The 13,369-nt window shown below is 40.8% G+C and overlaps 1 protein-coding gene across 10 annotated transcripts in view; it reads right to left on the bottom strand.

The window, feature by feature from the left end:
• The window catches only part of TMEM131L (transmembrane 131 like), a 159,836-nt gene that overhangs the window by 34,648 nt on the left and 111,819 nt on the right, over positions 1-13,369 (bottom strand). For all 10 annotated transcript variants that reach the window (XM_027117234.1, XM_027117225.1, XM_027117228.1 and 7 more), the window contains 5 exons: positions 7,977-8,118; positions 7,411-7,520; positions 6,361-6,433; positions 3,564-3,691; positions 730-872 (listed from right to left, as the gene is read on the bottom strand). In XM_027117234.1, the coding sequence (XP_026973035.1) occupies positions 730-872; positions 3,564-3,691; positions 6,361-6,433; positions 7,411-7,520; positions 7,977-8,118 (596 nt within the window). The remainder of the gene's footprint in view (positions 1-729; positions 873-3,563; positions 3,692-6,360; positions 6,434-7,410; positions 7,521-7,976; positions 8,119-13,369) is intronic.

The raw sequence follows: 13,369 nt of genomic DNA, 5'->3' as shown, positions 1-13,369 counted from the left end.
CAAAAACATTCTACATCTATTGTTTTACTTTTGGCTTAGTTCTTAAGGAAGCTCTTGGAACTAATATAAATAGTTTAGAAGCATTTAATTTAAATACATGTAAAACTTAGAATTTTCTAATGGAACACTTAAACAAATTTCTAAATCTGCACTGTCTGATACAGTAGCCACTAGACACATATGGCTACTTAAATTTAAATTAAATTTAAATTAAATAAATTTAAAAATTGAGTTTTTCAGTCACACGAGCTATATTTTAAGCACTCATTAGCCACATGTAGCGAGTGTCTGCCGTACTGGACAACACAGACGTAGAACATTTCCATTACTGCAAAAGGGTGGTTAGTTCACCTTCCGCCTTCTCTCTACTTATCATTTTGGTGTGATTTTTTTAGGATTAGGTAACTGATAACCAAATTAACAGTTTCACACTATTTATCTTAAATATTTGACACTCTACTGGTAACTTAACATTATACTTTCCCCCCCATACCTATTATTTAAGTTGGATTAAATATCTAAGGCTATTGTTTCTAATCAAGTGGTACCAGCCTACATATGCTCAAATGTTTGCCTGATTTCATTATTAGCATCAATACAATGAATTTACTGTAAATTTTTAAAAGAATCTTCTCATATCTCCTTTTGCTCTTGGCTTTGGCACCAAGCCTGTCCTGTCCGAGTGCCACACACACAGACCACACACACGGACCACACGCAGGGACTCACGTCTCCGGCAGCCCATCAGTGTGGACTCGGGCACCTTAAAGCGCAGTGAACCTCCAGTGCCAGGAAGTCTCCCGCCCACCTTCAGTAGCTCTCTTGCTCCAAATCCTTCCACGCCAATCATGTCGATAAAAGTCAAGTTATTCCTACAGAGAAAGGAGATGCAAATAAAAATGCACTGCAATCGAGGTGTCACAAGATACAATGAACTTGAATTGAAAAACAAAATTTTTTAAGTTTTGAGAAAAAACTCAGTTGAAATAGTGTGGCATCTCCCGCCATCTCAGAGCACAGAAACTGCCAAGCCCGGCGGCGTCAAGGCAAGCTGAGTGGGCAAGAACCAGCAAATGACCATGATCGCTCTCCAGTTTCCACCCAAGAATGGAAACCTATATTTTTCTAACCGGGCACCAGGGTGGTGATCAGACCTCCAAGAGACAAAAAGTGAAGGAATAAACTGGGGGGCCACAAAGAAACTTTAACAAATTTAGACAAATTGATAAAAATTGTTTATAGGGTGAATTAAGGAGTTTTCATAGTAATTGTGACTGTAAGAAATTCTTCCTTAGGGATAATTCTAGAAATGAAATCCTATCCTACCTTTTGAACCAAAGATTTAAAATAGCATCCTACAAATAGCATGTATCTACTCAAGTTCTTATCAGTCAAATAGTAATTCAGACTAGCTTTTCCCTTTTCATTAACTGAAATCAGGATTCCTAGGATGGAAAGTTCAGTGGAAATGATGTTTAAATGATGCAGACTGCACTGAAAGTCAGTTGCCATTAAGGTAAACCCTAGAAGCAAAATACACTGAGATATCTTTACACCTTCATCTAAAGGATTAAAACCTTTATTGAACCACTTAAAAGCCTTTAAAGTGATGTTAGATGAGTGATACTGTTTACAGAAAAATATGGTGTCTCTCAATACAGAAACCACCAAAACTAAATTAACTACTATAAAAAACTGAGACTTTCTTTTCAAGCCTGGCACAGCTTAAGCTGGGATGAGGTAAAGCTTATCTCTACACTTCCCATGACCTTAGTTCTTCAACAGAGAATGGGTTTAAAAGGACACACGTTGTCAGCAGAGCACTAAAATGCTTACTAGAACATTAGTTATTAGTTTGTTCTAGTCAGCATTACTTAAAATGCTTAACAAAACAGCCTCTTCTTTTAATTTAATTTTTTATTGGAGTATAGATGATTTACAATCTTGTGTTAGTTTCTGCTGTACAATAAAGTGAATCACTTATACATATACATATATCCACTCTTTTTTAGATTCTATTCCCATATAGGTCATCACAGAGTACTGAATACAGTTCCCTGTGCTTAGTTATCTATGTGGCAAATCTTTGATATAACACCAATATTCAACAAGTGAAGTCTCCTGAAGGTTCTTTATGATGTGAAATCTGAAACTATATTAATGAATTTTCATAGTTTGTTACATTAAAATCCAGTGGTCTATCTTGCACATTTTACCAGGGATGATTTTTGGATTATCATAATTAGTTATTTGGAAAAGACTGTTCACTGTGATATGTAGATCTTCCCAATGCTGACAAATTTCATTATACTTATAAAAATCACATTTGTTAATATCCTCACTATGGTTAATAGAAAAGTACTTTAAGTATTGAGAAGCTGTGAAGCTCACAGTGGCAGATACAAGTTTTCCAAAACTCTACTTTTCATGCGAATGCTCGAATTTTATCATTGGCAACAAACACTACCCTTGAAGTGACAGGCTCACTTTGTTCATTTTCAGGAAAACGTCTGCCAAGTACCTGAATCTGAAACAACCACAGTTTTTCTGCTAATCATCCTTTCAAGTAAAAATGGTGTTCCATGAAAAAGAGTGGCTAATTCAGCTTATAATTCAAACAGTCGCCAACGTATTTTTCTGGGAGACAACCATGGATGCCGTATGAGTGCTTTATGGGTACTTCTTTTTTTGGCAGGGGGCGTGTATAGTTGTTTTACAATGAACAAGCAGACTCTTTTAAGAACTTTATCTTAGTGCATTTTCTTTTTAGCAGCACTCACTTGCAGAAGAACAAACTCATAGATTAAAGGAAGTCCTGAATAAGAAAGTCTTTTGCCAACTGGAATGACACTGGAAAAGCTTAAAAGATATATATAACTAAAACGTCATTAATGAAAAAATTAAATTTGTGTTAGAAGTCTCACCAATGCAGAGAGAGCTTCAACAGAGATCTGTAGTTACTGTAAATTTTTGAAAGAAGACTCAATAAAGAGTAAAGAGGAAAAAAAAAATTCAGAATGAAAAACATTTAGCTGCTTAAATCAGCTGGCAATAATTGTTCATTTAGAAGGAAGGAAAAGAAGTAAAACAAGCCAGTGGGCTCAACTAAGGACTTTTTCCATTGCCCTTTGGGGCTACAGAGAATTCCAGAAGCAAGAGAGACATGAGAACAGTGTAAATCCAAACACCACGGAATGAAAACATATATGGCAGCGTTTCAATTATTCTTCTGAGCTGAGGACAGAAAAGTAAGTGTGGATGTGTGTGTGTGTGTGTGTTCACGTGTATGCTCTGCCCTCTGTGACGGTGTTTGAGATGCCATGGGAAGGGTACCACCGCCCTTGGCGAGGTGGGTACACGCTCCCCACGGTACAAGGCAGGAACCTGACACACAGGAGGCCTAAGTGCAGAGCCTCAGGGAGCCGCTCTCCTCAGCCACTGCCTCTCCTACCCTTGGACACAGCTCATCACTGAGGGCCTGAGTGAGTCAACGTCACCTCTTAGCTAAAGAGATTCTTGAGAGAAAGAGAGTCAGCCAGCTAATGAGAAAGGGACACACCTACCGGATTAGGATGAGGGAGGTGACTTTTCCATAGTCAGCTGGCGTGAAAACTACACCAACCCTTTTCCTTTCCAAAGGTTGCAAATGTAAGTGGAGGATGCCAAACCTGGATTCCTCAGAATGCACACCCTGCAAGTCATTAATAAATGCAATTAACTCCTACAGAACAAGATTCCATCTTCATTAACATGCATAAACATGACTGCTGTTTCTTTAACGTCTGGATCTGACCACCCAAATCAACCTGTGGAACTTGTTTACTGCGAGAGTTCACACCCATCAAAAGTTCCTGAGCCCGGCTGAGAAGCAGAGGCAGAGGTTGCAGGACAACCTGACATGGAGGCTGAAAAGGGGACTTGCCGCCTGGACCAGATGGGAGCTGGGGCTACAGGCCTTTGATGCAAAGATGCTTTGGATGTAAAACATTACTGAGAAAACAGAGCAATAGCCTCTGCTTGAATGCTACAGGGATCTGACCAAACCACATGTCCACTGCTGAACAACCCTAAATTCTCTTTAAGTTTATAAAGAAACCATCTTTATTTAGTTTCTCCATTTAGGAGAAAGATCTTTATTTATTCATATCCTCCTTTATTCTCCCCAAGATTTCTTACTTTCTCTGAATAAATTTTGTGTTCTAAAGTTAATATTCAAGATTTAGTTCTTTGGGCTTCCCTGGTGGTGCAGTGGTTGAGAGTCCACCTGCCGATGCAGGGGACATGGGTTCGTGCCCCGGTCCGGGAGGATCCCACATGCCGCGGAGCGGCTGGGCCCGTGAGCCATGGCCGCTGAGCCGGCGTGTCTGGAGCCTGTGCTCCGCAACGGGAAAGGCCACAACAGTGAGAGGCCCGCATACCGCAAAAAAAAAAAAAAAAAAAGATTTAGTTCTTCATCATTGTGGTAGACTTTCCCTCTTTCCAATGTTTTCTCTAGCTCCTTCTCACTAAAAATAATTTATTAATTCTTTAGAACTGTAACCATGTAGTCTACATAATATTTCTCTTTTCTATATTTTTAGTTTTTAAATTTGTTTTATTCCTCAGTTATTGCTCGCATTTCCCATACTATCTGAAAGAAGAAATAGTGATGGTATTTGATTCATTTTCATTAAAATTATAAACTTCATGAAGTTTATAATTCATTACAACTTCATTATACACATATGAATGTTGAAAAAAAGCTGCCGATTTAGGGTATTAAAAGCATAACAACAACAGCACCAATTATTAAATAAAATAGTTCTTATATGCCAGGCTCTGGAATATAATTAGGTATATAAAATGCTAAGCATTCTATAAACCTATGGAATCTTCAAACATTATTATGAGTGAGAAGGAGAAGACCTGGAGAGGTCAAATAATTTACCCAGGACTACATGGAGGAGCCTGGATTTGGAACTTTGAATGTCTAATTCCACATGCTCTTAACCAAAGGAACCGCATTTCTAAAAATAAACCAACAAAAATGTAGGCCTTTCTTATATGGCAAAGAATTCTAATAAGAATTTTAAGTTAAATTTGTAGTGTCTCAGAGACATTGATACTGACTATTCTTTTTGTCAATGTAATAAATTAACAATAGTGCTATCTCCTTTGTCACAAAAGGTATAACATTCTCGGGGGAAATCTTCAATCACAGATTAAAAACTTTTTGCGAGTTCCACCATTTGTTTAAATCTGAATAGAACACTGACATGTAAAAGAAACTGGCATTATTTTTGGAATTTCAAGTTACATGTGGTTAAATAGTCGTGGGACAAAATACCTGTCAGCATTTTGGACTCATTTACCTCCCAACAGTCCTGGGAGACTGCCTGGTGAAGAGAAGAATGAGAGGGACAGGGCAGGACAGGCTTGCTAACACAAGACCCTGCTGCCTAGACCACTGACAAAGGGAAAGGAACGTTACTGCTTGCGTGTTTCTTACTATAAATAACTCTCTGTTAAAAATCCACTTAAAAGCTTGCTTTAATTCGTTCTAACTCACAGTTGGAGGCTATCTGTGGCCCCCCTCTTTCAAGTTAATCTACAGCCAACAGTGTATCTTTGGAGAGTTATGGGTAGAGAAAGAAGAAAATACCCAAGGCATTTGAATACATGTGTGTATTAGAACCACAGTGACATGCATATGTGTGTCTGTGTATTTTTTTAAGAGATGCTTCATTTTTAATTGATCTCAAGCACAGAATACCAGTGACGCACAGAACGACTGTGTGAAAACTCAGAAAGCAGGCTGCCAGTTCCCAGTTAAGCAATGTCCTCGCCACGTGACATGTTTACTCCCTCCCTGGGTATAATTTATGCGAGACCTCATGAGGGCCCACAGGCTCAAGACTCCCAGAAATCCTTTTTTATAGAGCAGGTGACTATCACAGAAACTGGGTGATCTGCTAAAAACATGAAGCCAGTTTAGTAAGAGAAGATTTCTTTTTAATGTATTTGTTTTTACCTTATCTTGCCCTTAAAAGAATATGATGGGGCCAAGGAATCTTAAGACAATTATAAATTCTGGGATCTCGGGTTTTATGGTTTTCTACATAGCTCTGATTCAATTGTTATTTCCTCACTCACATGAATCTAAATGATCAAATTAAAATGATTTACAGGCTCACATGAACCATGGGCTCCTGCTGCATTAGTTAATTGGAAAAAGCTGCTATGTATACTTAACTCCTAGAATATAAAAATAGACAGCCACATATATTACATAAAGACACTTGAAACACAAATTAGTGAGGCCCATATGCTACGTGTCTAGTTGGTCAGCATTCTTTTTTCTGTTTAAAGATGACATCCTACCCGGTAAGGGCAAGCTTTGGTGAGCTGGAATTCACTCGTTGTGAAATTAATCATCTGCACATCGGTGCCAAACCTATAAAGAAAAAAATGTTTAAAATAGCATTCAGATCACCAAGAAAGAAAGAAGAACATACGTGTGCATATAGATATATATGCATTTATTTGCACACAGACACAATTCACCCCAACCTGTCACTCCTGTGTCCCAGCCCCCCACGCTGTACCAGGCATGTTGTAAGAGCTCAATAAATATTGTTGAATGAATCATGTTGGCAGCACAGAATGTAAAGAATCATATGGTGACAGAAGCTCCCAACATGAAGCAATTTTTTTTCCCCAAATGGTTCACAGCTATGGAACCTGATAGGAAGTGACTCTCAGCCATGGACCGTTCTATCTCCCAGTGGACATCTGGCCACATCTAGAGACACTTTTGGTTGCTGCAGCTGGGGAGGTCCCACTGGCATCTACTGGGTGGGAGCCAGGAATGCTGCTAAACATCCTTCAAAGCACAGAACACCCCTACCCCCACCCCAAACAGAGACTCATGTGGTCCAAAACATCAGGAATCCTGAAGCTGAGACCCAGGAATGAGCCAGAAGAGGAAACATGCTAAGTGAAACTGTGACTACTGTGCAAAAATAAGATGTAACGGACGTGAACTATGATCATATTTTGTATAACAACACGAGGTTAAAACACACTGAACCGCTAAACTCATTTCTTGTGTTGCCCAGAGGTCACTGTGATTTCAATTCTAAATTTTAGGAGTACATGTGAAAAATCATGATTGTAAAGTTTCCCTGACAAGAAAAGAATATTCTGCTGGGCCCTGGACCTGACATGGTAACATTCAAGACCCACACAGTACCCAGAACTGGGAATTGTCCTCAGGGGTCTGCACTGAGGAGACGGGGGCTGTGGTCACAGACTGATCCCATGCACATCCACACACAGGTCCCAGGGAAAACGCAAAGGACGTTAAATAATTCTGGGTCTTAACAGGACCTCCCAACACCCCGTGAGAGGTCTTCACCAGCTGGGCATTACCATTTGTGCAGCAGGCGCGCGGCAGCCTCGGGCTTCGGGTACAAGGAGACAGGCAGGAGCTGCAGGGAGACTGGCCATGAGGAAGGGTTCTTCACCACAAAGTACTTCACCTAGACGTGCAGAGAAGAGAGTCAGACCCCAGGGAAGGCAGACCACTCCTGAGATGCCCCTGCAAAAGTGCATCACCTGCATCTAACCACGAACGATCACCCAGTCAATTCCTCTCCCCTCTGAACTTCAAACTCACTCACTCCTACTGAAGCCCGTGTTAGTCAGGATTTTCTCTGTTTTTGCAGTTGAATACTTTCTTAGCTGATAGATTCTGAACTGAATACAGACTTCATAAAACGTGTTTGTTTTAAGCACTTTCAGTCTGTTCACGAGTTTTACCCCTTACTTTGTTCTTCTGACACCTCCCTCCTAAAAGCACTGAATGGCATATGTGTGTCACTTAATTTCAACTAATTTTGGTTCTAAAACAGTATCTCAAGGTGGCGATACTCTGATAACATAAAAACCCAAGAGCTGGGGTGAAATGAAGAGATGAAAAGACGCAGGACTCTCACCACGCTGTTCCTCAGGGCGGTGGCACTGAAGTTTATCACGAGGCCAGCCTCCGGGATCAAGCGAGGCAGGAAGAGAGCAAAGGGTTCGGACTCCTTGGATTTCTTCGAGTGGGCAAACCGAGTCATGCCTAAAACGTTCCTCCTGTGTAATTCGTAAACAAAGAAATTATGAAAAATAATTTTGACAGAAAAAAAGGAAATCACTTCCACTAAGAGGAACAAGGGGATCTTGGAAAAAAATGATTTATTTGGGGTCTGGGTGACACAAACTACAAGATGATCCTGGAAGGTCCTGTTTTACTAGAGAGCAAGGAAGTGCTCAAAGAATGACTGGCACACAGCGCTCCCATCAGGCAAATCTGGGACAAGTCAGCATCAAAAATAATAATGGTGGTAAGGACCAAAGAATCCATAGTGATGCTCAAAGAGTGTAGAATGAACAAAATAATTAGAAACATCACCATTTTTGCAGCCATCAATTCAACAACTGATCCCAGGCAAGGATTATCAATGGATGCCAAAATCATGGGGTGAAACATTCTTAGGGAACAGGAAATGTACATGGTCTTGAATTATCATAGCATATATTATGTATTAATTGCAAAAGGAAAACTATCTACAATGGAGAGAGTCAAATGATTCAACTGAGCAATGTCAATAATGGGACAAACTGACATTTATGTCCCTCCCTCAGGTGATGAAATGATAAGGACACAACACCGACCAAGTAATTAGTACTCTTCCCCGAAATGCTTAACAGGAATGTAAACTTGAAGAAGCAACCCCAAAAAAATCCAACGTGTTGAATGTTCTGTAAGACAACTGGCTAGGACGCTTTAAAACACTGACACTATGAAAGACGAAAAAAAGTGCAGACACTAGTCTGAAGAAAATTAAGGAAACATGACAACCAAATGCAATGCATGGTCCTTGAATGGACTCTGGATTTTAAAAAAGGAAAAAGAGAGGAGGGACCTTCAAGATGGCAGAGGAGTAGGACGTGGAGATCACCTTCCTCCCCACAAATACATCAGAAATACATCTACACGTGGAACTGCTCCTACAGAACACCTACTGAACGCTGGCAGAAGACCTCAGACCTCCCAAAAGGCAAGAAACTCCCCACGTACCTGGGTAGGGCAAAAGAAGAAAGAAAAAAAACAGAGACAAAAGAATAGGGACGGGACCTGCACCAGTGGGAGGGAGCTGTGAAGGAGGAAAGGTTTCCACACACTAGGAAGCCCCTTCACTGGCGGAGATGGGGTGTGGGCAGGGGGGAAGCTTCAGAGCCATGGAGGGGAGCGCAGCAACAGGGGTGCAGAGGGCAAAGTGGAGAGATTCCCACACAGAGGATCGGTACCAACCAGCACTCACCAGCTCGAGACGCTTGTCTGCTCACCCGCCGGGGCACATGGGGGCTGGGAGCTGAGGCTCCGGCTTCGGTCAGATCCCAGGGAGAGGACTGAGGTTGGCTGCGTGAACACAGCCTGAAGGGGGCTACTGTGCCACAAGTAGCCGGGAGGGAGTCCAGGAAAAAGTCTGGACCTGCCTCAGAGGCAAGAGACCATTGTTTTGGGGGTGCGTGAGGAGAGGAGATTCAGGTAACCGCCTAAACGAGCTCCAGAGACGGGCGTGAGCCGTGGCTATCAGCTCGGATCCTAGAGATGGGCATGAACCGCTAACACTGCTGCTGCTGCCACAAAAAATTCTGTGTGCAAGTGCAGGTCACTATCCACACCCCGCCAGGAGCCTGTGAAGCCCGCCACTGCCAGGGTTCCGTGATCCAGAGTTAAGTTCCCTGGGAGAACACACAGTACGCCTCAGGCTGTTGCAACGTCACGTCAGCCTGTACCACCGCAGGCTCATCCCATGTTCGAAGTATAACTACTATACTCCTCCCTCCCCACCCCCGGCCTGAATGAGCAAGAGCCCCCTAATCAGCCGCTGCTTTATCCCCATCCTGTCTGGGCAGGAACAGATGCCTGAGGGTGACCTATAAGCAGGGGCGGGGCCAAAACCAAAGCTGAACCCCAGGAGTTGTGCAAACAAAGAAGAGAAAGGGAAATCTCTCCCAGCAGCCTCAGGAGCAGCGGATTAAATCCCCCCAATCAACTTGATGTACCCTGCATCTGTGGAACACCTGAATAGACAACGAATCATCCCAAAGTTGAGGCAGTGGACTTCGCGAGCAATTGTAGAGTTGGGGTTGGCAGTCTGCAGCTGATTTGTTTCTGATTTTTATGCTTATCTTACTATAGTTTTTAGCACTTGTTAACACTGGGGGATTTGTTTATTGGTTTGGTTATTCTCTACTTTTTATTATTTTTATTTTTTATTTTAATAATTTTTAAAATTATTTATTTATTCTTTTCTTTCTTTTTTCTCCCTTTTCTTCTGAGCCATGTGGCTGACAGGGTCTTGGTGCTCTGCCCTGGTGTCAAGCCTGAGCCTCTGAGGTGGGAGAGCCAAGTTCAGGACACTGGACCACCAGAGACCTCCTGGACCCATGTAATATCAATTGGCATGAGCTCTCCCAGAGATCTCCGTCTCAGTGCTAAGACCCAGCTCCACCTAATGGCCAGCAAGCTCCAGTGCTGGATGCCCCATGTCAACAACTAGTAAGATAGGAACACAGAGAGGCTGCCTAAAATCATACTAAGTTCACAGACACGCCAAAATACACCACCAGACGCAGTCCTGCCCACCAGAAAGACAAGATCCAGCCCCACCCACCAGAACACAGGCACCAGTCCCCTCCACCAGGAAGTCTACACAACCCACTGAACCAACCTCACCCACTGGGGGCAGACACCAGAAACAATGGGAACTACAAACCTGCAGCCTGCAAAAAGGAGACCCCAAACACAGTAAGTTAAACAAAATAAGAAGACAGAGAAATATGCAGCAGATGAAGGAGCAAGGTAAAAACCCACCAGACCAAACAAGTGAAGAGGAAATAGGCAATCTACCTGAAAAAGAATTCAGAATAATGATAGTGAAGATGATCCAAAATCTTGGAAACAGAATGGAGAAAATACAAGAAACATTTAACAAGGACCTAGAAGAACTAAAGAGCAAACAATGATGAACAACACAATAAATGAAATTAAAAATACTCTAGAAGGAATCAATAGCAGAATAACGGAGGCAGAAGAATGGATAAGTGACCTGGAAGATAAAATAGTGGAAATAACTACCGCAGAGCAGAATAAAGAAAAAAGAAAGAAAAGTATTGAGGACAGTCTCAGAGACCTCCTCGACAACATTAAATGCACTAACATTCGAATTGCAGGGGTCCCAGAAGAAGAAGAGAAAAAGAAAGGGTCTAAGAATCCCCATAAGGTTAACAGCTGATCTTTCAGCAGAAACTCTGCAAGCCAGTTGGGGGTGTCAGCACATACCTAAAGTGATGAAAGGAAAAAACCTACAACCAAGATTACTCTACTCAACAAGGATCTCACTCAGATTGGACGGAGAAATTAAAACCTTTACAGACAAGCAAAAGCTAAGAGAGTTCAGCACCACCAAACCAGCTTTACAACAAATGCTAAAGGAACTTCTCTAGGCAGGAAACACAAGAGAAGGAAAGGACCTACAATAACAAACAATTAAGAAAATGGTAATAGGAACATATATATCGATAACTACCTTAAATGTAAATGGATTAAATGCTCCCACCAAAAGACACAGACTGGCTGAATGGATACAAAAACAAGACCCGTATATATGCTGTCTACAAGACACCCACTTCAGACCTAGGGACACATAAAGACTGAAAGTTAGGGGCTGGAAAAAGATATTCCAGGCACATGGAAAGCAAAAGAAAGCTCGAGTAGCAATTCTCGTATCAGACAAAACAGACTTTAAAATAAAGACTATTACAAGAGACAAAGAAGGACACTAGATAGTGATCAAGGGATCAATCCAAGAAAAAGATATAACAACTGTAAATATTTATGCACCCAACATAGGAGCACCTCAATACATATGGCAAATGCTAACAGCCACAAAAGGGAAAATCAACAGTAACACAATCGTAGTAGGCGACTTAACAGCCCACTTTCACCAATGGACAGATCATCCACAATGAAAATAAATAAGGAAACACAAGCTTTAAATGACACACTAAACAAGATGGACTTGATATTTATAGGACATTCCATTCAAAAAATATATACTACACTTTCTTCTCAAGTGCTCATGGAACATTCTCCAGGATAGATTATATCTTGTGTCACAAATCAAGCCTTGGTAAATCTAAGAAAATTTAAAGTGTAACAAGTATCTTTTCTGACCACAATACTATGAAACTAGATATCAATTACAGGACAAAAACTGTTAAAAATACAAACACATGGAGGCTAAACAATACACTAATAAATAACCAAGAGATCACTGAAGAAATCAAAGAGAAATAGAAAAATACCTAGAAACAAATGACAGTGAAAACACAATGACCCAAAACCTATGGGATGCAGCAAAAGCAGTTCTAAGGGGGAAGTTTATAGCAATACAATCCTACCTCAAGAAATAAGAAAAATCTCAAACAACCTACACTTACAGCTAAAGCAATTAGAGAAAGAACCAAAAAAACCCAAAGTCAGCAGAAGGAAAGAAATCATAAAGATCAGATCAGAAATAAATGAAAAAGAAATGAAGGAAATGATAGTAAAGATCAATAAAACTAAAAGCTGGTGCTTTGAGAAGATAAACAAAATTGATAAGCAATTATTAGCCAGACTCATCAAGAAAAAAAGGGAGAAAATTCAATTAAACAGAATTAGAAATGAAAAAAGAGAAGTAACAACTGATTCTGCAGAAATACAAAGGATCATGAGAGATTACTACAAGCAACTCTATGCCAATAAAATGGACAACCTGGAAGAAATGGACAAATTCTTAGAAAAGCACAACCTTCCGAGACTGAACCAGGAAGGAATAGAAAATATAAACAGACCAATCACAAGCACTGAAATTGAAACTGTGATTAAAAATCTTCCAACAAACAAAAGCCTAAGACCAGACGGCTTCACAGGCGAATTCTATCAAACATTTAGAGAAGAGCTAATAACACCTATCCTTCTCAAACTTTTCCAAAATATAGCAGAGGGAGGAACACTCCCAAACTCATTCTACGAGGCCACCATGACCCTGATACCGAAACCACACAAAGATGCCACAAAAAGAGAAAACTACAGGCCAGTATCACTGATGAACACAGATGCAAAAACCCTCAACAAAATACTAGCAAACAGAATCCAACAGCACATTAAAAGGATCATACACCATGATCAAGTGGGGTTTATCCCAGGAATGCAAGGATTCTTCAATATATGCAAATCAATCAATGAGATACACCAAATTAAGAAACTGAAGGATAAAAACTATATGAT

Source organism: Aethalodelphis obliquidens, unplaced genomic scaffold, assembly GCF_003676395.1.
Source record: "Aethalodelphis obliquidens isolate GAN/ISIS:26980383/991018 unplaced genomic scaffold, ASM367639v1 scaffold17, whole genome shotgun sequence".
Taxonomy (NCBI): domain Eukaryota; kingdom Metazoa; phylum Chordata; class Mammalia; order Artiodactyla; family Delphinidae; genus Aethalodelphis; species Aethalodelphis obliquidens.
This window is presented reverse-complemented; position numbering and strand designations above follow the sequence as displayed.